This window comes from Rattus rattus, chromosome 2 (genome assembly GCF_011064425.1).
Source record: "Rattus rattus isolate New Zealand chromosome 2, Rrattus_CSIRO_v1, whole genome shotgun sequence".
In the NCBI taxonomy this organism is placed as follows: domain Eukaryota; kingdom Metazoa; phylum Chordata; class Mammalia; order Rodentia; family Muridae; genus Rattus; species Rattus rattus.
The window spans coordinates 39137667-39162001 of record NC_046155.1 but is presented as its reverse complement, the minus strand read 5'-3'; the positions used below and the strand labels follow the sequence as shown (position 1 = coordinate 39162001).

The 24335-nt window shown below is 37.5% G+C and overlaps 1 protein-coding gene across 1 annotated transcript in view; it reads right to left on the bottom strand.

Annotated features, from left to right (window-relative positions):
* LOC116893067 (cytochrome P450 2C12, female-specific) overlaps positions 1-24335 on the bottom strand; it is a 57888-nt gene that overhangs the window by 15050 nt on the left and 18503 nt on the right. The window contains exons 7-8 of the mRNA XM_032895025.1: positions 9348-9489; positions 3123-3310 (exon numbers count right to left, since the gene is read on the bottom strand). Of these exons, the coding sequence (XP_032750916.1) occupies positions 3123-3310; positions 9348-9489 (330 nt within the window). The remainder of the gene's footprint in view (positions 1-3122; positions 3311-9347; positions 9490-24335) is intronic.

Below are 24335 nucleotides of genomic sequence, written 5' to 3'. Positions count from 1 at the left end.
TCCGTAAGCATGAGAGATCTTTTCTTTTTTTGATATCTTCTATTCCTTTCTTCAAGGACATGAAGTTCATTATAGAAGATTTTTTATTTACTTGGCTAGGGTTAGTCCAAAGATTAATATTGTTAATATCTATAGGGATGAATATTGTTTCCCTATTTTCTTTCTCACTCCATTTTTTTTTCTATGAAGGAGGGTTACCGATTTTTTTTTATCAATTTAATCTCATATCACTTCTCTGAAGGAGTTTATTATATCTAGGTGTTTCCTTGTAAGATATCTGGTGTTGCTTATGCATGCTATCATATTAACTGCAAGTAAATATAAATATAAACAGACTTCTTTTCCAATATATACCAATTTGATTTCCTTCACTTCTTTTATTATTGTGCTTAGATCTAGTTCCCGATTCTAGTGGTATTACTTTGATACTCCCCACTTTAATTTGAGGATGGCTATAGGCTTGAAAAATTTTCTTTTTTTTAAGGATGTGCTTTAGATGTCTAATCTCTCCAAGACTTTAAACATGGAAGGGTGTTGTTTTTTTGTCAGAGGTTTTTCTGGCTTCAAATGGGATGATCACGAGATGTTTGTCCTTCTATTTGTAGGGTGGATAATCTGTATGTTGGACCATGTTTACATCACTAGTATGTAGCCATTCATAAAGGTTTTTTTTATTTGATTTTTAAAACATTTTGCAAATACCTTATTGAGTATTTTTACATCTATGTTAATAAAAGAAATTGTCATATAAAATTCTTTATTGATTCTTTCTGTGGATTTAATAACATGGTGATTGTGGCCTCATAACATGAACTATTTGATGTTCATTCTGTTTCAATTTTCTGAATAATTTGAGGAGTATTGGCATTAATTCTTCTTTAAAAGACTTGTAAAATCCTGTGCTAAAACAATTTTAATGACAGCCTCTATTACCTTTTTGCAATCTTATTTTCCTTGGATAATTTATGTATTTACATTTCAAATATTTTCCCCCTCCCCCCTCTCTAATCCCCCTTCCTCCACCCCTGGCTTCAATGAGGATGCTCCCACTCTCACCCGCCCACTCATAACTCAACTCCCTGGCATTCCCTACTTAGGGGAAATGACCCTTCACAGGACCAAGGGCTTTTCCTCCTTTGGATATTGGTCAATACCATGCTCTGCCACATATGTGGCTGGAGCCATGGGTCCCTCCATGCACAATCATTGGTTGTTAGTTTAGTTTCTGAGAGCTCTGGTGTGGTCTGGTTATTTGATGCCATTTTTCTTCCTATGGGCTTACAAACCCCCTCAGGTCCTTCAGTCTGCTGTTGTGCTGTCAAATTGCTACTGGGAGATTACTCTTTTTTTTTTAACTTTAGTCACTTAGTCCTATGAATTTTCCTTTTAGCCTTCATTGTATTCAGTACATTTAGGTATGTTGTGCATGCATCTTCATTGATATATAGAAAGCCTTTAATTTTATTCTTTTCCTTCTTTCTTCCTTTCTTTCTTTTTTTCTTTACACGGTTTTCAATCAGAAGAGAGTTCCTCAGTTTTCATGAGTTTGTAGGTTTCTATTGTTTGTGCTGTTGTTGAAACCAAGCTTTAATCTGTAGTGGTCTTGGTTAATTAAAATTGTTTGGTATCTTTTAAGACTTGCTGTATGAACCAGTATATGCTCAATTTTGGAGAAATTTCTATATAGGGTGCTCAGAAGAAGAAATATTCTTTTGTGTTTTGGGTAAATGTTCTGCAGATATTTGTGATGGTTGTTTAGTTGATATTATCACTTAGCTTCACAATTTCCTATTTATTTTTTTATCTGGATGGTCTGTTAGTTGGTAAAAGTTGAATATTAAAGTCTCCTACTACCAATGTGTGAGTGTTGATGTGTTATTTAATCTTTTGTGATTTTCTGTTACAATAAAAGTGCAATTGTGTTTGGGGCATAAATGTTAAGAATTAAAATACCATCTTAGTGTATTATTCCTTAAATGAATATCAAGTGTCCTTCCTCATTTTCATTGGAAGTCTATTTGTTAGCTATTACAATGTCTGTAACAGGTTGCTTCTTAGGTCCTTTTGCTTGGAAAACATTTTTCTGACTATTAACTCTGAAGCAATGCACGTCTTTGCTGAGGAAGTATGTTTATCGTATACCTCTGCAGAATAGATTCTGCTCTTTATTCATTCTCTTAGTTTCAGTCTTTTGGTGGAGGGTTGCATCCACTAATATTGAAAGATATCAGTAACCAATTCTTGTTATTGTATTGATTTGTATGGGTGGTGGTGGTGGTGGTGTATGTGTGTGTGTGTGTGTGTGTGTGTGTGTGTGTGTGTGTGAGAGAGAGAGAGAGAGAGAGAGAGAGAGAGAGAGAGAAATGTGTAGTAGGGGTCTTTATTTTAGTTTTGTTGATTTTTAGTTATATATTTTCCGTTTTCATAGGTATAATTAACCTTCTTGGCCTCAGGTTTTCTTTCAAATATCATCTGTAAGACTGGGTTTGTATTTAGATTGTGTTTGAGTTCAAATTTATCATATAATAACTTGTTTTCTTTATGGTGACTGAAATATTTCCTGAATCTATTAGTTTTGACTGATACTTTTGGTCCCTAAGCTCTGCAGTACATCTGCCTAGCCCTTCCTTTTTTAGAGTCTCCATTGAGAAGTCAGGTATAATTCCAATATGTCTATATTTATAAGTTACTTGTTTGCCCCCCTGCACCTCTTAATATTATTTCCTTGTTCTGCATATGTTTAGTATTTCAATTATTATGTTGAAAATAAACTTTTATTTCCGGTGCAGTTTTTCATGTCTGATTCCTACTTATATTCTTGTAAGCATCTTCTTTTTAAGTTAGGAAAAATTTCCTCTGTGATTTAGGCAAAAATATTTTGGGGCGATATCTTTACCCTAATTTCTTCTCCTGTTCCTATTATTATTTAATTAATTATATTTGGTCCCTTCATACTACTGCATAGTTCCTGAATATTTTGCTTCAGGATTTTTTAAAATATTTTACTTTGACTGATGCATATATTTCTTCTATTGTACGGCAAATGACTGAAGTTCATTTTCCTATCTTTGTTGGTGAGAATATCAAGAGTACAGAAGTATAGCAGAGAGAAAAAAGCTTACCTTGGGTATGAAATAGTCTCTGAATTTAGTGTCACAGGTCACTTCATGCATCATATTGTTTGGGGCAAGGTCAATATATCTCTGAACCTCATGAACCATGGCATTTGTGTAGGGCATGTGGATCCTGTCCAACATACAGGGGCTGCGGTGTCTCCCAAGCACTTGGCCAATCTCTTCCTGGACTTTATCTGGATATAAAAAATGACAAATTTTGGAGTAGGAAAAATGTAGCCTGTATCTCCTATTAATGCGTGGATTCCTAGGCCATGAAGAATGTAGTCAATAGAATTTTGAATATATATTTCATACTGAGAAGTAAACATAGATACATAGGATTATTCTAATATACATTTATACTATTGTCCTATCACTTAGCTAATTTGATTCATTACTATATACTAATTGTTTTTATCCATGATATCAAATGATATGAGTTAATGTTAAATATTGATAGCCATAAAACAGGGTTCAATTAATTTGACATTAAAAACATCAATAAAATATATCAGAAATCAATTATTAAATTAGAGAATGCAGTACTGATTTAAAATTATGTATGTGAAGGTCTTTGTGTAATTTTATTCTGCCTGTTTTATATTTAATTATGAGTGTGACGGTTCATCACGAACAATTATTTAAAAATATTATGGTATTTTAAACAATCAGTATTTTATGTACTCGACTGTATACAATATTTTTGATGTATTGGTACCAGAACATATCAGTTATGCCTATATTTTATTTTTAAATGTTTCCATAAGTAAATAATGAACATATATATATATGTAACATTTACACATAAATGCACACACCACATGCATCATTCTTAAATTGCCATATTTAGATATAGACAAATGTGTAATGAGCTGCAGACATATAAATATGACTCCCTATCTCCAATATAAGAGTTAGTTTACATTATTGATATAATTTTAATTAATTTATTTAATTAATCGAATTAATGCATGCTATTCAATTTTGTTAGTAATTTTCCCTTTCATGATCTAGAGTTCCCACTATTCAAGTGTATGTTTCAGAGACTAGAATAAATGTGCATTTAATGAAGACATCAGAAGACACATTAATTCAATATTGTTCCTCATCCTCTATTTATTCTGGCAGTATCCCCAGATAAGTATCAAATGTGGGGCTTTCTAACTCTAGTGCCCAGAAAACTCCCGAAAGTATCAACTTCTCTCATACATTAAACAGGTATCTAGAGTTAATTGCTTCCCAGAAAGTTACTCTAAACAATTGGGGAGAAAACCTCCTACAAGGAGTCATAAAAAAAGCAAAATAGGGAACAACATTTAAAGTTGAAGATTGATTTTTACAATCTTGCCTTTTTATGTACAATACAATCACCACCTACTCTTGAGAATTCTGGTGTAGTGTCAATATTTTAAGTGAGGTTGTCAATGAACCTGAATATTTTTGTGCAATCATTCCATTGTATACATTCTGGTATTAATAATGTTATTTCTGAGGACTACTTGGAAAAAATGTCTACGCAAAACACAGAGATGTTTATAATATATTACAGCCTGGGTGGTACATCAAGCATTTTATATTCATTTTTTATTATTTTTATTGTTATTTATTTAGTTTTAATTTTATAGTTCTTGGATATTTGATGTATTTATATTTCCCACCTTTCCCATACCCCATACTGCCTCCTCCTACTTCAAGGAGGATACTCCCACTCCCACCTACCTACACCCCCTTCAACACCTTGACATTCCCCTACACTGGGGAAATGAACCTTCACAGGACCAAGGACATTTCCTCCTACTGATGCTGGACAATGCCATCCTCTCCTACATATGTGGCTGGAGTCATGTGTTCTTCCATGTGTACACATTGGCTTTGGTTTAGCTTCTGGATGCTCTGGTGAGATCTTGTTGGATGATATTGTTGTTCTTCCTATGGTGTTGCAAACCCCTTCAGCTCCTTCAATCTTTTCTCTAATTGTTACATTGACATCTCCATGTTAAGTCCAATGGTTAGCTGCAAGCATCCTCATCTGTATCAGTAGGGCTCTGACAGAACCTCTAAGAAGAACCCCATCTGGCTCCTGTCAGCAAGCATTTCTTGGCATCAGCAATAGTGACTGAGTTTGCTGAGTATGGGATGGATCCCCAGGTGGGACAGTCTATGGATGACCTTTTCTTCAGTCCTTAACCCACTCTTTGTCCCTGTATTTCCTCTGGTGATTATTTTGTTCTTCCTACTAAGAAGGACTTAAGTATCTACATTTTGGTCTTCCTTCTTCTAGAGCTTCATATGATCTGTGAATTTATTATTAGGTATTGCAATTTTGGGGCTAATACCCAAATTACCAAAATCAAAAATGAATGGGAGATATAACAACAGAAATCAAGGGTACTTAATAAAAACAAAACAAAACTGAATAAAAAACAAAAAAATGCCCAAAACAATCAAAAAACCATCAGACCCTACTTTAAAAGCCTATACCAGATACAAAGGTTAAATTAGGATCAGATAAACCATCTAAACAGTTCTATAATACCCAAACAAAAAGGATCAGTCATTAAAAGTCTCCCAAAGGAAAAAAAGAGGGTTTTGTTATTCATGAAAGAGTGGAGTAAATGGTTCTGAGACTCTCTATTCAACATTGCCATTTCTCCACTTTCACCCTCTACATAATCCTTTCCCTGTCAATACTTCAGTGCTCTTTTACACATGGATTTGTGGTTATTTTTTAAAGTAATGCTATTGGTGTTTTGTTCAGGAAGTTTTCCCCAGTGTGCATGTGATCAAGAATCTTCCCCACTTTTTCATCTATTAGTTTGAGTATATCTGGTTTGATGTGGATGTCTTTGATCACTTGGATTTAAGCTTTGTAGAGGGCAATAAGAATGGGTCGATTTGCATTTCTCTACATGCTGGCCTCCAGTTGAACCAGCACCATTTGTTGAAAATGCTATCTTTTTTCCATCGGATGGTTTTAACATTTGAAATGTAAATAAAGAAATATCCATTAAAAAATGAGCTAACTCTAACATCTATGTTGTTGCCTATAGAAGAATTCAACTTTTTTATTGGTGTACATTATATTAAACACGTTATCATTTGTCTATCAGTTTATCTGTTGAGTAGCATCTGGTTATATTACGAGGAAGTTGATTCATATATATATATGTATATATATTTATATATAATTATGTATATATATATGAGATGTTCAAAGTAATTCACTTGTGTATGATGAATAGTGAAGTTGCTTCGTTACACATATATTTAGAAGAAGATTCTTAGCAATTTAAAGGTTGTTATACAATTTTAAATTAATATCAATGTTATATAATGTACTTGTTCATATGTTGATCAACATTGTGTTTTGACAGTTTTTTGTTTTAGCCATGTGGTAGAAATGGATCTCGTGTAACCAAGCACAAGACAGAAGCCAGGTCTCCATCTGTCTTTTGGCTCTGTATCTGTTGTTTTCTGTGCTTCTTACCACAGTTAATAGTTCATCTCTCTTCTATGTTCCTTTTGTCTTTTCTTGTCTTGGGAAATTTCCATTATGAAAAAATTAAGTATGCAAAACCATAGAGTTAAAAATAAAAATTTGTGCCTTGTATATCATGAAAAAATTAAAGTAATTCTCTTTTTTATGTTGTATAAACTCTCATCTGAATGATAAAGTAACTAAAGGATCAGTGAGCAGAGCAGACACCAGTTCCAACCTGGTTCTATGTAAATTTGTAAGATAAAAAGAAAACCAGATACACTCAAGCTAATAGAAGAAAAAGTGGGGAAGAGTCTTGAACACATGGTCACTGGGTAAAATTTCCTGAACAAAACACCAATGGCTTATGCTCTAAGATCAAGAATTGACAAATAGGACCTCATAAAACTGCAAAGCTTCTGTAAAGCAAAGGACAGTGACATTTACACAAAACAGCAACCAAAAGTTTGGGAAAAGATCTTTACCAATCCTATATCTGATAGAGGGCTAATACCAAAATAAAGAGAACTCAAGAAGTTAGGGTTAGCCACATAACCCTATTAAAAAATGGGCTACAGAGCTAAACAAAACATTCTCAGCTGAGGATTATCGAATGGCCAAAAACCACCTAAATAATTGTTCAACTTCCTTGTTCATCAGGGAAATGCAAATCAAAACAACCCTAAGATTCCACCTCACAACAGTCAGAATTGCTAAGATAAAAAACACAGGTGACAGCAGATGCTGGCGAGGATGTGGAGAAAGAGGAACACTCCTCCATTGTTGGTGGGATTGCAAACTAGTACAACCACTCTGGAAATCAGTCTGGAGGTTTCTCAGAAAATTGGACATTCCACTACATGAAGACCCAGCTATACCTCTCCTGCCCATATACCAAAAAGATGCTTCAACATACACCAAAGACACATGCTTCACTATGTTCATAGCAGCCTTATTTATAATAGACAGAAGCTGGAAAGAACTCAGATGATCTTCAACAGAGGAACAGATTCAAAAACTGTGGTACATCTAGTGTGGAGTACTACCCAGCTATTAAAAACAATGACTTCATGAAATTCTTAGGCAAATGGAATGAACTAGAAAATATCATCCTGAGTGAGGTAACTAAATCACAGAAAAACACACTTTGTATGCACTCATTGATAAGTGGATATTAGCCAAAAAGCTTGAGTTACCCAAGATGCAATCCACTGACCACAGGAAGCTCAAGAAGATGGATGACCAATATGCGGATGCTCCCACTCTTCTTAAAAGGGGAAAAATATCCATAGGAGGGGATAGGGAAGCAAAGTTTAGAGCAGTGACTCAAGGAACGGTCATTTAGAGACTGCCACACATGTGGCCCATATATATACAGCCACTAAAAGTAGATAAGATTGATGAAGCTAAAAATTGCATGCTGAAAAAGACTGGAGACAGATCTCTCCTGATACAGAGGTGAATGCTAGCAGCAAAGCGCTGAACTGAGAACAGGACCCCTTTTGGGGAATTAGAGGAAGTATTGAAGGAGTTGAAGGACCTTGCAACCCCACAAAAAACAACAATGCCAACCAACCAGAGCTTCCAGGAACTAAACCACTACTGAACAACTATACATGGGCTAACCCAGGGCTCAAACTGCATATGTAGCAGAGAATAGCCTTGTTGGGGAACCAGTGGAAGGGGAAGCCCTTGGTCCTGCCAATGTTGGACCCCCCACTGCAGGAAAATGTGAGGGGGTCAGTATGGAGGATGATGGGGGGAATACCCATATGGGGGAAGGGGAAGAGAGAGTATGTGAGCTTATGGACAGGAAACCGGGAAGGAGAATAACATTTGAAATGTAAGTAAAGAAATATGTCTAATAAAAAATAAAAAAAGAGGGATTCTTAGGGAGACTGGTAAGACACAGTATGCTTTTCCTATTCTATAACAATTCTTCAAGCCTATGTTACCCCATCACCTTCCACGACCTTTCCTCCCTCAATCTTCACTACTACTTTATTATAGTTATATTATGAAGCATTCTGTTGTTTACTGTTATCTTCATTTGCTAGCCTACATGAACTAATTCTGTTTAAAAATTATGCTATTGTGATTTCATCACAGGGTAATTGTAATATTGACACAGGGTAAAATGTATGTTTAATGTTGAACACATGGTTCTATTTAAAAATAAAATTTTACAATAATGATAGCTGTAAAATGAAACTTTGTCATATATGTGGAAAATATTATTCATGATAATTTTTATTGGAAATGATAAAACTCTGTATTCTATAAATTGGACATCATGACCTTGACCTTAAGGACAATACAATTATGATGAACCAAACAATTTAAAATGCTTCACAGAATAAAGACTTTCCCACAGAAACACATAAAATACTGGACTTTATTATATGCCTTAATGAGATGAGTATTCTTTTATCCACACCAGAATTAGATTTATCACAAAGGTGAAAGACGCTGCAAGAATTCATCTGCTCTGAAGGCCTGACTTAGGGAAAGACAACACTATGCAATCATGAACAAATGTACGCTCAAGGTGCAAGAGAACTCTGGCAAAGGACTAGCCTTGATGGATTTTTCAAAACCTAAGGCATCTTCATTTCATTCAGTTATCAATCTCATTAATGACAATGGCACAGAAAGCTAAATACTGATATCCTAAATACTAAATCCTGCAGGACATAAGCTGTGTCTTCCCAGCATCCTCCAGGAATGTTGTGCTTCAACACTGATGTCCTTACCTGTGATGTGTGGGTACTTCATCAAGAGCAAAAGTGCAAATCTCAGCGTTGAGCTTAATGTCTCTGTTCCAGCAATAAACAAATCCGTCACCATGATTGCCAGATGTTCTTGTGTATAGTTCATCTGCTGATTGCCATTTTCCTAAGAATGGATTGATACAATTTTCTGATAAATATTGTCCTTGAAAAATCAACTACAATTGAATAGAAAAGATTGGACAAATCTATATTGTTGATAAGATTGAGGTTTCATCTTATCCGGGCATAGGGAGATGCATTTATTCAAAGAAAGCTTACATACTAAACATAGTAAGAATATTGAAAGGCACTTGACTCTAATGCTTTATATCCCCTTCACTATATCAACACTGGATTACAATGAGTTTCTTTGTCCCTGAGGTCCACTGATCCTTTATATTTTTAAGGCATCCATAGCTGGACTTCCCCTTATTTGTTAGGAAGCACGATTTGATTTAGTACAAATAAGGAAGTGGAGACATTATGCTAGCTGCACCAAGCTTGTATAGTTTGCTTTAAACAAAATCACAAAGTTTTTTAATGCACTAACAATAGCTAGCTGCACACTCTGAACAAAGTTCAAATTTTATAAATGAAGTGATAAATCACTCCTAGCAAGATTAAATAGATTCACAGTCAGTGCAACCATGCTCCACTTTATGTGAACATCAATTAGCAATATAATCTATATAATTTGAAATGTTTGATCATATAAACGACAAGATACTAAGTTGTGAAGAAAGAACAAACACATTGGTGACCTCCACAACATAAAGCAGAGAAGGAGAGGAATGCAGGTGACAAAGATGCAAAGATAATGTGCTACAGAATTGTCAATAAGATTATAGATTTAAATGTTGAGGCACAATTATAAACAAACATAGTTATTGTTTTCCAATTGTCATCTTGATATCATCATAATTTTTAGAGGGTCTTCAGTGCATCTAATATTGTATGAACAACACTATCAAAAGCACTATCATTCTCTATTGATACCAACCAGAAAGACACTCATCTCCCTTTGCACTGCAGCTTCATGGATTTTTTTCTAATCATAAATGTTGCAACTGTGGCTTTAAAACATATTCAATAAATGGTGCTGGTCTAACGATATGTCTGTATGTAGGAGAATGAATATAGATCCATCTTTATCAACTTTCACAAAGCTCAAGTCAAGCACCTCAACATAAAATCAGATACACTGAATCATTTTTATTAATAATTTTATTAATTAATAACATTTTAACAGTTATCCCCCTTTTAGTCTTTCATCCACAAATTCCTCATGTCATTTCCCTCCACTTTGTCTCTATAATGCTATTCCCCAACCCATCCACTCACTCTCATCTCACCCGTCTGACATCTGCCTTCTCTGGGGAATCGTTTCCACAAGACCAAGTGCCTCCTCTCTCACTGATGCCAGATGAGGCAGTCCTCAGGTACAAATGTAGTGGGAGCAATGGACCAGTACATGTATACAGTTTGATTAGTGGTTTAGTCCCTTAGAGCTCTGAGGGGTCCAGGTAATTGATACTGTTCCTTTTCTAATGGCTTTGCAATCCCTTTCATCTCCTTCTTCTCTCCCTGAGACTCTTCCATTATGGTCCCCAGGCACAGTCCCATGGTTGGCTATGAATAACTGCATTTGTCTTAGTCAGGTGCTGGCAGAGCCTCTCAGAGGACAACCATACCTGCTTCCTGTCTGTGAGCACATTTTACACCCCCAATAGTATTGGGGCTTGGTGTCTATGGATGGAATGGTTGCTATGGTGAAACAGTCTCTGAATTGCCTTTGCTTCAGCTTCTGATCCATTTTTGTCCATGCATTCCTTTTAGACAGGAACAATTCTGGGTTGAAAATTTTGAGATGGGTGGGTGGTCACATTCCTCAACTGGGTACCATGTTTATCTAACGGAAGTAGTCTCTTCAAGATCTATTTCCCTGTTGTTGGGTATTTTGGTTACTATCATCCCCAATGGGTCCTAGGAGTCTCTTGCAACTCTAGCATCTGGGACTTTTTAAATCTTCCTCAAGCAGCCACCCCAACATATTTTAATTCCTTCTCCTGGCACTCTAGACTTCTCTCCTGTCTCTTCCTATAACTGGTCCTGTCCCCACCCCCCATTTTTATTCCTCTACCCTCTCCCAGCCAGATCCCTCCCTCCCTACCTCTGTCTCCTGTGATTATTTTATTCCCAACTTTAAATCTGTTTGAAGTAGCCAAACTGTGGCATTTGATCTTGTTAAGCTTTACATGGTCTTGGAGTTGTATCATGAAAGTTTTGAGCTTTGGGTCTAATATGCACTTATCAGTGAATACAAACTATGTATGTCCTTTGAGGTCTGGGATATCACACTCAAGGTGATATTTTAATAGGTTACTCTATTGATATATTTTATGTAATTGTACCCTACTTTCTGTATCAATTCTTCTGTGGAGAGACATCTGGGTTGATTCAAGCTTCTGACTGCTATGAACAAAGTGAAGCATGTATAACTGTTATGTGTTGGAACATCATTTGAGTATATGCCCAGTACTGGTATATAGCTGTGTCTCTAGGTAAAACTATTTCTAATTTCCTGTGGAACCACCAGATTGTTTCACAAAGTGCTTTTACAAGCTTGCAATACCACCAAAAATCAAAGAATATTCCTCTTTCTCCAAATCCTCACCAGCATGTGCAGTCACCACAGTTATTGATACTCGCCATTCTGATTGGCAAAAGGTGGAATCTCAGGGTCATTTTTTACTTGAATTTCCCTGATGACTAAGGATGTTGAACATTTCTTTAGGTGGTTCTTAGCCATTTGTTATTTCTCAGAATTCTTTGTTTAGCTCTGTACATCATTGTAATAGGATTCTTTTATTCTCTGGAGTCTAACTTCTTGAGCTCTTTGTATATATTAGCCCCCTCTCCAATGTAGGAATAGTAAAGATCTTTTCCCAAACTTTTGGTTGATGTTTTGCCCTATTGACAGTGTCCTTTGCCTTACATAAGAAGCTTTGAAATTTTATGAGGTCCCATTTTTCAATTTTTTTGTGTTAGAGCTTAAGTTGTTGGTGTTGTGTTCAGGAAATCTTCCTCTGTGCCTATGTGTTCAAGGCTCTTCCCCAATTTGTCTTCTTATCAGAAGAGAAAATTTCAGTGTATCTGGTGTTATGTGGAGGTCCTTGATCCACTTGTATTTGAGCTTCTTATAAAGAGATAAGATTGTGTCAGTTTGCAATCTTCTACATGCTGTCTTTCAGTTTAACTAGCACCATTTATTGAAAATGCTATCTTTTTTCCACAGGAAGTTTTTAGTTCCTTTTTCAAAAATCAAGCAACCATAGTTTTGTATGTTTATTTCTGGGCATTCAATTCTATTCCATTGATCTACCTGCCTAAATCTATACCAACACCATGGAGCTTTTATCAAGATTGCTCTGTAATACAGCTTGAAATTAGAGATGATGATTTACCCTTAAGTTCTTTTATTGTTAAAGATAGTTTTCACTATCCTGAGTTTTTTGTTATTCCTCATCAATTTGTAAATTGCTCTTTCTAACTCTATGAAGAATTGAGTTGGAATTTTGATGGGGACTGCATTGAATCTTTAGACTGCTTTTGGCCAGAAGCCATTTTTAGTGTGCTAATCCTGGCAATCTGTGAGCATGGGGGATTTTTCCATCTTCTGAGATTATCTTCGATTTCTTTCTTCAGAGACTTGAAGTTCTAGTCATACAGATATTTCACTTGCTTGGTTAGAGTCATACCAAGGTATTTTATATTATCTGTGGCTATTATGAAGGGGTTCATTTCCCTCATTCCTTTTTCAGTCTGTTTATCCTTTGAGTAGAGGAAGGCTACTGATTCTTTAATTAATTTTATATCCAGCCACTTAGGTGAAGTTGTTTATCAGCTGTAGGACTTCTCTGGTGGAATTTTTGGGCCACTTATGTACACTATCATATCATCTGCAAAGAGTGATATTTTGACTTCTTTCTTTTTAAATTTGTGTACCTTTGACCTCTTTTTGTTGTCTAATTGCTCTGGCTAGGACCTCAAGTTCTATATTGAATAGGTAGGGAAACTTGTAAGGCTGTGAGGAATCTTAGTCATCAGGAAAATGCAAATCAAAGTGACCCTGAGATTCTACTTCAGACCACTCAGAATAACTAAGATCAAAACACAGATGCCAGATAATTATAACGAGGATGTGGAGAAAGATGAAGACTCCTTCTGTATTGATGGGATTGCAAACTGGTACAACCACTCTGGAAATCAATCTGGCATATCCTCAGAAAGGTGGGAATAGTTTTTTATCACTTAAAAAGCCAAGACTGGAAGTTGGAATACTTTTTGTTTCCTATTCGTCTCCAAACAACTAGAAATATTCCCAAATATCTCTTTTTCCAGGAAACCCTCCATCTATGTTTCCTTTGTCTGTTTCTGAAGAGGAATAAATCCCAGCTAATCAACACACAGCAGTTTTTGTATTCATTTCATTGATTAATAGTCTTCCATGGCATTACCATGCTCACCAAATCAAGGCTATGTTCCTAACAATAGCAGTTCTTTATAACTCCAGATCATCTGACAATCCTGGATCCCTGAAAGCAGTCAGCATGAACCTAGGAGTTTGCTTACTACATTGCCAGGTTCTTTATCTGAGGGAACCTCCATCCAGCACTGTTTCCTCCATGTATGATGTCTTCATACATACCTCTACTCTTTCAAGTCATCCTTCTACTGACGGATGAATGGAAAATTAAAGGTGATATATAGAGACAATTGAATACTATTACAGCTTTAAGAGGACAGAAAGAGCCAATGTGATGGTTCAGAGTGTAAGCCTGAGAACAATCCCCAGACCCCTTGTGATAGAAGGGGAGAACCAAATTCCAGAAGTTGTCCTCTGATTTCTATATGGCAACAGTGGCATATGGGCACACCAGAAACACACACACACACACACACACACACACACACACACACACACACACACACACACACAGTGGATAAATAAATTAATAAATAAATGTGAATAAATAAATAAATATAAGTGAATAAATAAATAAATGTGACTTTAATTTTTAAGGAAAGGAGTTCTGAGGTGTGCTTCAGCATGGATAGATGAAGCACTAAGAGAAAAATACCATAAAAAAAGAAACAGAAAATTAGCTTTCCAGTCTCCATTTGTGCCCAGACCACAGCCCTTGGTCACAAAGCCTGCCTCAAAGAGGGACATGGGATAGCAGAACAAATAAAAAAGGAGTGCATGCTGACAGGAACCTGACATAACTGTCTCCTCAGAGTCTCTGCCTGTGCCTGACAAATACAGAGACAGATGCTCACCGCCACCAATTGAACTGAAAATAGGGTCCCCACTGGAGGCTTTAGAGTGATGGCTAAAGGATATGAAGGGTTTTGTAACCCCATAAGAAAAACAACAATATGGAAACCCCTCCTCAAAGGTCCTAGGGACTAAACCACCATCCAAATTATCCACAGGGATGGACCTATGGCTTCAGTCGCATATGTAGCAGAGAACTGACTTGTTGGGTGTCAATGGGTCTTGGTCCTCTCAAGGTTCTATGCCCCAGTGGAGGAGAATGTCAGGGCAGGTAAGCAGGAGGGATTCGATGGTAGGGTGAGGAGATGGAATAGCAGTTTTTTGCATGGGAAACCAGGAAATGGATAACATTTGAAAGTCAAATGAAAAATATCCAATGAAAAACAGAAAAAATTATGCTAAATAAAATTTAAAAAAAGAAAAGAAATTCCTCTTGGCACATAATACTCAAAACATCAAATACACAAAACAAAGAAAGAATATTAAAAGCAGTAAGGGGAATTCCTAGGAGGCCTTCAAGCTGTGGTGTCCTGAGTGAAGTAGATATCCTGGGATGTCTGCAGCTGTGGTATCAGATACCCTGAGTGCAGCAGATCTTACAGTATGTCTTATGATTTTGTATCAAATGCTCCGAGTGCAATGGTTCTTCTGGGATGCCTCAGGGTGTGATGTCTTCTAGGGAGAAAACAAACTACCAGTCTATCCCTGAAGAAAGAACAGGGCAGAAGGGGAGTGGTATTCAGCCACTCAATACCCAGCAATATATCCCAAAGTTGCCCCACCAAGCCACAGGTGCATGTGTTCCACTATGATCACAGTGGCCTTATTTGTGATAGCCAGAAGTTGAAAACAATCCAGATGTTTCACAACAGAAAAATGGATGCAGAAAATTTGGTTCATTTACAAAATGGAATACATCTCAGCTATTATGAACCAGGATATCCTGAGTTTTGTAGGCAAATGGATGTAACTACAAAATATCATCCTGAGTGAGATATCTTGGACCGAAAAACATGCACAGGAGGTAGTCAAATAAAAAATACAGAATATACAAGATACAGTCCACAGAACTCTAAAAGTTCAACAAGCTGAAGGGCCAAAGATAGGATGTCTCAGTCCCTCTTTGGAGGGAGAAGAAAGCAACAAGAAGGGTAGTGAACAAAATGGGAGGGAAAGAGAGTGGGAACATGATTTTGTATTTGGTGGGAGAAAATGTCTGAAGCCCTGAGGGCCAACAGAAAGTATGTGATTAGGCATCCACTGGAGGTAGAAAATTGGCAAGACCCTCCAGAATGTACCAGAGACCTTTAAGGAGAGATGTTCTCATGACTCAAATGGAGGGACCATAGATGAAATGCTTTACAGTAGGGAGAAGGAAGTTGTAGAGCCCACCTCCAACAGAAAGACAGGGCATCAAGTGTGGGATGGTGTTGCTATCTCACAGTCCAAACTCTGACCCATAATTCTTCCTGCCTAAAAGAACTATAGGGAAGGAAATGGAGAAGAGCCTGAGGAAAAGAAGGTCCAGCGACTGGTCCAAAGTGGGAGCTGAAGGAGAGCACCCATGGCCTGATACTATTACTGAGGCTATGGAAGGCTAACAAAAAGGGAACTATCATGAATGCCCTCCAAAAGACCCAACAAGCAGCTGAAAGAGTCAGATGCACATATATCCAGCCATCCAATGAACAGAGGCTGCTGACACCTGTGGTTGAATTAGAAAATGCTGGAATAAGCTGAGGAATAGGGCGACCCTATAGGAGGACCAGCAGTCTCAATTTAACATGGACCCCCAAGATCTCTCAGACACTTTATGCCTACCCAGTCACCATAAAACAATGGATATGAGGCCCCTAACACATGTACACAGAAAACTGTCAGGTCTGGGTCATTCACAGAAGATGCACCTAGCCCTCAAGAAGCGGGAGGCCCCAGAGAGTTTAAAGATCTGGTGGGTGAGTGGAGTGGAGACATGCAAGTGGAGATGGGGGGAAAGGGAGGGAGGTATGGAGACAGAACTGTCAGAGAGTGGAGTGTGAGGGGACTAAAATCTGGAGAGTACCAAAAAAGCAGAAAATAATAATAATAATAATAATAACAATAATAATAATAATAATAATAATAATAATAATAATGGCTGAATGCTAGACACAAGGAGCACTGATTCACCTGAGAGCAGAGATAAAACCCCCACTTCTGCTGTGAGGGACCAGTCTGGAGCCCTCAGGACACACAAACCCAGGAGCATTCTGAGACAGGATCCTTCCTGTTTCTGCCTATGCCTGTAGCTGACCAGGTCCCACAGTTTGCTGTGCCCAAATCCTATGTGGGAGAGAGTTGGACTCTCAGAAGTGTGAACAATCCTGAGAGCTCAGTGGAGACCTCCACTTCTGCTCACATTCCAGGCCCAAGAGGAACTCGCCTAGAACCCTCTGGATACAGGGACCTAGGAGCAGTCAGGGACAGGAAACTTACAGTATGTGTGCCTGAGCTGGGAGCTGAACTGGTCCCATGGCTCTCTGTACACATTTCATGCTGGAAGAAAGCCAGTCCCCAGGAGGGCTGACACTAATGCTTACAGGTTGGCCAAGCCAGTGTCAGAGACAGCAGGATCATCAAACACCAGAAAAAAACCAGTTGACAAGAGACAAGTGCACAAACCTAAGCAACAGAAACCAAGACTACTTGGAATTATCAGAACCCAGTTCTCTCACCAAAGCAAATACTGGATATCTCAACGTACCAGAAAAGCAAGATTTGGATTTAAAATCAAATTTCATGATGATGATAGAGGATTTTTAAAAGGACATAAATAACTCCCTTTAAGAAATACAGGACAACACAGGTAAACAAGTAGAAGCCCTTAAAGAGGAAACCAAAAAATTCCTCAAAGAATTACAGGAAAACATAGCCAAACAGGTAAAGGAATTGAACAAAAGAAAAAATCACAAAAGGAGACAACCATGGAGATAGAAAACTTAGGAAAAATATCAGGAGTCATAGGCACAAGCATCACCAACAGAATACAAGAGATAAAAGAGAGAATCTTGGGTGCAGAAGATACCATAGCAAACAGTGACAGAACAGTCAAAGAAAATGTAAAACATGAAAACCTCCTAGCACAAAACATCCAGGAAATCCAGGACACAATGAGAAAGTCAAATGTAAGGACAATAGGTATAGGAGAGAGGAAAGACCCCCAAATTAAAGGGCCAGTAAATATCTTGAATAAAATTATAGAAGAAAACTTCCTAACCTAAAGAAAGAGATGCCCATGAACATAAAAGAAGCCTACAGAACTCAAAATAGACTGAACCAGAAAAGAAATTCCTCCTTTCATATAATAGTGAAAACACCAAGTGCACAAAACAAAGAATATTAAAAGCAGTACGGGGAAAATGCCCACTAACATATAAAAAAGAAGTGTCAGAATTACACCAGACTTCTCACCAGAGACTATAAAACCCAGAAGATCCTGGGCAGACATCCTACAAACCCTAAGAGAACACAAATGCCAGCCCAGGCTACTCTATCCAACAAAACTCTCAATTATTGTAGAGGCCAAAACCAAGATATTCCATGACACAATAAAATTTACACGATAACTTTCCATAAATATAGCCCTACAAAAGATGATAGGTGGAAAACTCCAACACAAGGAGGAAACATCACCCTAGAAAAAGCAAGAAAGTAATATTTTGGCACAAACACATAAGAAGAGAGCCACATAAACATAATTCTACCTCTAACAACAAAAATAACAGGAAACACCAATAGCTATTCCCTAATATCTCTTAACATCAAAGGACTCAAATTCCTCAATACAAAAATAGACTAAGAGATTGGATATGTAAAGAGGACCCAACATTTGCTGCATACACAAAACATACCTCAGTGACAGGACAGACACTACCTTAGAGGACAAAGGCTGGAAAATAATTGTCCAAGCTAATGGTCTCAAGAAACAAGGTACAATAGCCATTCTAATATCCATTAAATTTGGCTTCCAACCAAAAGTTGTCAAAAAAGATAAGGAAGTACACTTCATATTCTTCAAAGGACAAATCCACCAAGATGAACTCTCAATCATGAATATCTATGCTCCAAATGCAAGGGCAGCTACATTCATAAAAGAAACACAAAGCATACAGTGCACCTCACACAAAAAATAGGGGCAGACTTCAACACCCCACTTTCATCAGTGGAAAAATCATGGAAAGAGAAATTAAACAGAGACATAGAATAAAGAAGAGAAGTTATGAACCAAATGGATTTAACAGTTATTTATAGAACATTTCAACATAAAACAATAAAATATGCATTCTTGTCAGTGCCTCATGGTACCTTCTCTAAAATAGACCATACAATTAGTTACAAAACAGGCCTCAACAGAAGCAAGAAGATTGAAATAATCCCATGCATCCATGGACAAGGGCTGGTCTTTAATAACAACAAAAACAACAGAAAGAACACATACATATGGAAGTTGAACAATGCTCTATTCAATGATAAATTGATCAAGAAAGAAATAAAGAAAGAAACTAAAGACATTATAGAATTTAGTGAAAATGAAGGCACAACATACTCCAAATAATGGGACACAATGAAAACAGTGCTAAGAGAAAAACTCATAGCTCTGAGTGCCTCCAAAAAGAAAGTGGAAAGAGCATCCACTAGTGGCTTGACAGCACACCTAAAAGCTCTAGAACAAAAAGAAGCAAATACATCCAAGAGAAGTAGATGACAGGAAGTAATCGAACTCAGGGTTGAAATCAACCAAGTAGAACCAAAAAGAATTCTACAAAGAATGTACAAAACCCAGATTTGGTTCTTTGAGAAAACCAACAAGATATATAAACCCTTAGCCAGACTAACCAGAAGACACAGAGACAGTGTCCAAATTAACAAAATCAGAAGTGAAAAGGGGGGCATAAAACATAATCTAAGGAAATTCAAATAATCATCATATCCTACTACAAAAGCCTATATTCAATAAAACTGCAAAATCAGGATATAATGAACAGTTTTCTAGACAGATACCAGGTACCAAAGTTGTTAGGATCAGATAAACCATATAAACTACCCCATAACTTCTAAAGAAATAGAAGCAGTTATTAAGTCTCCCAAACATGAAAAGCCCAGGAACAGATGTGTTTAAAACAGAATTCTGTCAGACCTAATACCAATACTGTCCAAATTTCTCCATAAAATAGAAACATAAGATACTCTACCCAATTTCTCCTAAGAAGCCCGAATTATGCTTATACCTTAACCACGTGCAGATCCAACAAAGAAGAGAACTTCAATCCAATTTTCCTTATAAATGTTGACACAAAAACACTCAATAAAATTTAGGCAATCCGAATCCAAGAACACATCAAAATGATCATTCATGAAGATCATTTTGGGTTTCATCCAAAAGAAGCAGGGATGCTTCAATATACAGAAACCCATCAATGTAATCCACTATATAACATACTCAAAAAAATCCACACGATCAACTCATTAGGTGCTGAGAAATCATTTGACAAAATTCAATACCCCTTCATATTAAAAGTCTTGGAAACATCAGGAATTCAATACCTGTACCTAAACATAGTAAAAGTCTTATACACAGAAAACCAGTAGCCAACATCAAGTTAAATGGAGAGAAACTTGAAGCAATCTCACTAAAATCAGGGAGTAGACAAGGCTACCCACTCTCTCCCTACTTATTCAATATAGTTCTCGAAGTCCTAGCCAGAGCAATCAGAAAACAAAAGGGGCTCAAAAGTATATATATTTAAAGGGAAGAATTCAGACTATCACTATTTGCAGATGATATGACTGTATAATTAAGTGACTACAAAATTTCGACCAGAGAACTACTAAGCCTGATAAACAACTTTAGCAATGTCAGGATATTAAATTAACTGAAACAAATCAGTAGCATTCCTCGTCTTAAAATATAAACATAAAAAACATTAAAAAAGATAAAAAATGCTCAGAAAAATTATGGAAATAACACACTTCACAACAGTCACAACCAGTGTCAAAAAAGGGTGTGACTCTAACCAAGCAAGTGAAAGATCTGTATGGCAAGAACTTCAGGAATCCGAAGAACGAAATTTAATAAGATCTCAGAAGATGGAAAGATCTCACATGCTCATGGGTTAGGAGGATTAATATTGTAAAAATGGCTATCTTGCCCAAAGCAATCTACACATTTAATGCAATACCCATCAAAATTCCAACTCAGCTCTTCATACAGTTAAAAGAAGTAATTTGTAAATTCATATGTTTAAAAAAAAAGGATAGTAAATGTTAACCTCAACAATAAAATAACTTCTGGGAGAGTCACCATCCCTGACCTCAAGTTCTATTACAGAAGAATAGTGATAAAAAAAACCTGTATAGTACTGGTACAGAGACATATAGTTAAATCAGTGGAATAGAATTGAAGACCTAGAAATGAACAAACACAACTATTGTCACTTGATCTTTGACTAAAGAGCTAAAACCATCCAGTGGTAAAGAGATATCATTTTCAACAAATGACGCAGGTTCAACTGGAGGTGAGCATGTAGAAGAATGCAAATTGGTCCTTTCTTATCCTTCTGGACAAGGCTCCAGTCCGAATGAATCAAGAACCTCAACATAAAACCTGATACACTCAAACTAATAGAAGAAAAAGTATGGTAGGACTTTGAGCACATGGGCACTTGGGAAAATATTCTGAAAAGAACACCAATTTCTCATGCCCTAACACCAATAATTGACAAGTGGATCTCATAAAATTGCAAAGCCTCCATAAGTTAAGGAAACTGTCATTAGGACAAAATGGCAACCAACAGATGGGAAAAGATCATTACCAACCCTACATATGATAGATGGCTAATATCTAATATATACAAAGAAAGAAAGAAGTTAGACTCCAGAGAATCAAATAAGTCTATTAAAAATGGGCTATAGAGCTAAACAAAGAATTCTCATCTGTGAAATATCTAATGGCTGAAAAGTACCTAAAGAAATGGTCAACATCCTTACTCATCAGTGAAATACAAATCAAAACAACCTTGAGTTCCACCTCACACCAGTCACAATAGCTAAGATCAAAAACAGATGACAACCGATGCTGGCAAATATAGAGAAAGAGGAGCATTCCACCATTGTTGGTGGGATTGCATGCTGGTACAACCATTCTGGAAATTGTTCTGGAGGTTCCTCAGAAAATTGGACATAGTACTACCTGAGGACCCAGTTATACCTCTCCTAGGCATATACCCCCCCAAAAATGCTCCAAAATTTAACAAAGACTCAAGCTCCATATGTTCATAGCAGTCTTATTTATAATAGCAGAAATTGGAAATAACCCACATGTCCTTCAACAGAGGAATGGGTAAGGAAATGTGGCACATTTACATAATGGAGTACTACTCAACTATTAAACACAATGACTTCATGAAATTTTCCAGCAAATGGATGAACTAGAAAAAATCATCCTGTGTGAGATAATATAATCACAAAAATATGCACATGGTATGCCCTCACTGGTAAGTGGATATTAGTCCCAAAGCTCAGATTACCCAAGATACAATTCACAAGCCATTTGAAGGTCAAGAAAGATAATCAAAGTGCAGATGCTTCAATCCGTCATAAAAGGGGGACCAAAAATACTCATAGGAGTAGACATTGAGACAAAGTTTGGAGCAAAGACTGAAAGAATGGCCAGGCATAGCCTGCTCCACCTGGGGTTGCAACCAATATACATACAGCCACCAAACCCAGACAATATTGCTGATACCAATAAGTGCATGCTGACAGGAGCCTGATATAGCAATCTCCTGGGAGTATCTGCAAGAGCATAACAAATACAGAGCTGAATGTTAGCAGCCTACCATTGAACTGAGAATAGGGTCCCCACTGGAGGAGTTAGAGAAGGATTGAAGGAGCTAAAAGAGCTTGCAACCCCACAATAACAATAATACCAACCAACCATAACTTCCAGGGTCTAAATCACCACCCAAAATGTACACATGGACAGACCCATGGCTCCAGCTGAATATGTAGCACAAGAAGGCCTTGTATAACAATGAGATGAGAAGCCCTTTGTACTGTCAAAGCTTGACCTACCGCCACCAGTGTAGGGTAATTTCCTGTCGGGAAGGCCTGAAGGGGAGGGTGGTTGGCTGGGAGAACATTGCCATAGAAGTTGGAATAGGGGGATAGGATATGGGTTTTATGGATGTGAAACTGGGAAAAAGGATAACATTTGAAATGTAAATAAAATATATCCAATAAAACTAATAATTATCATAATAATAATTTAATAAAAATGAAAATGATAAAAACATCAAGGGGAAAATGTCAAACAACAGATAAAGTCAAACCTATCAGAATTCCACCAGATTTTTCAACAGTCTGTAAAATCCAGAAGATCCTGGGCAGATGTCATATAGACCCTAAGGAAACGCAAATGCGAGCCAGGCTACTATACCCAGCTAAACTCTCAATTAACATATATAGAGAAACTAAGAAATTCTATGACTAAATTTACACAACATCTTTCCCTAAAACCAGCACTACACAGAATAATAGATGGATAACTGCAACAAAATGATGGTACTATTTCCAAGGAAAAGAAAGAAATTAATTTTCTTTCAATAAAACTAAAAATTACTTCTGCTTGCTGCCCTCACAGAGAGCTGAAACACAGGTCTGAGAAGCGACTCCAGGCCTCAGACCAGAGGTAAGACCAACTTTTCAGCTTCAAGTGATCTGCCTGGTGGACTCAGAACACAAAAAGGCAAAATTCCTCCCTGGGACCCAAACCTAGCTGACAGCCCACAGTTCCCTGCTCTCAAACCCATGGGAGAAACAGCTCACCGCACAGACAGTGGGCACCACTGAGACTGCAGGGCAGAAGAGACCGCCAGTACTGCCCACCCTTGCCCACATCCCTGGCCCAAGAGGAAACTGTATAGAGCCTCTGGGAACAGGAAGAGAGGGGCCCTGAATACTGTGGTGCAGACACTGCCCGGATATGAAAGAACCTGGTCAAACAGCACCCAAATCCCGTGGGAGGGAGAGCTAGACCTTCAGAGGGGCAGACATGCCTGGGAAGCCAGAGGAGACTACTCTCTGCCCACATTTCTGACTCCAAAGGAAAACACCTAGCGCCATCTGGGCACCCTGTGAACAGGGTCCCGGACAAAGGCGGGCCAGGCCCTTCTAGTTGCTGCTCTGAAACCCAGCTCTGAGAAGCAACTCCAGACCTGAGACCAGAGGTAAGACCAACTTTTCTGCTCCAAGTGACCTGCCTGGTGGACTCAGGACACATGCCCACAGGAACACCTGAAGACCAGTAGACAGGAAAGACTAGACACCTGAAAGCAGAACACTCTGTGCCCATAACTGGCTGAAAGAAAACAGGAAAACAGGTCTACAGCACTCCTGACACACAGGCCTATAGGACAGTCTAATCACTGTCAGAAATAGCAGAACAAGGTAACCCCAGAGACAACTTGATGGCAAGAGGCAAGCACAGGAACCCAAGCAACACAAACCAAGACTACATGGCATCATCGGAGCCCAATTCTCCCACCAAAGCAAATACTGAATATCCAAACACACCAGAAAAGCAAGATCTAAAT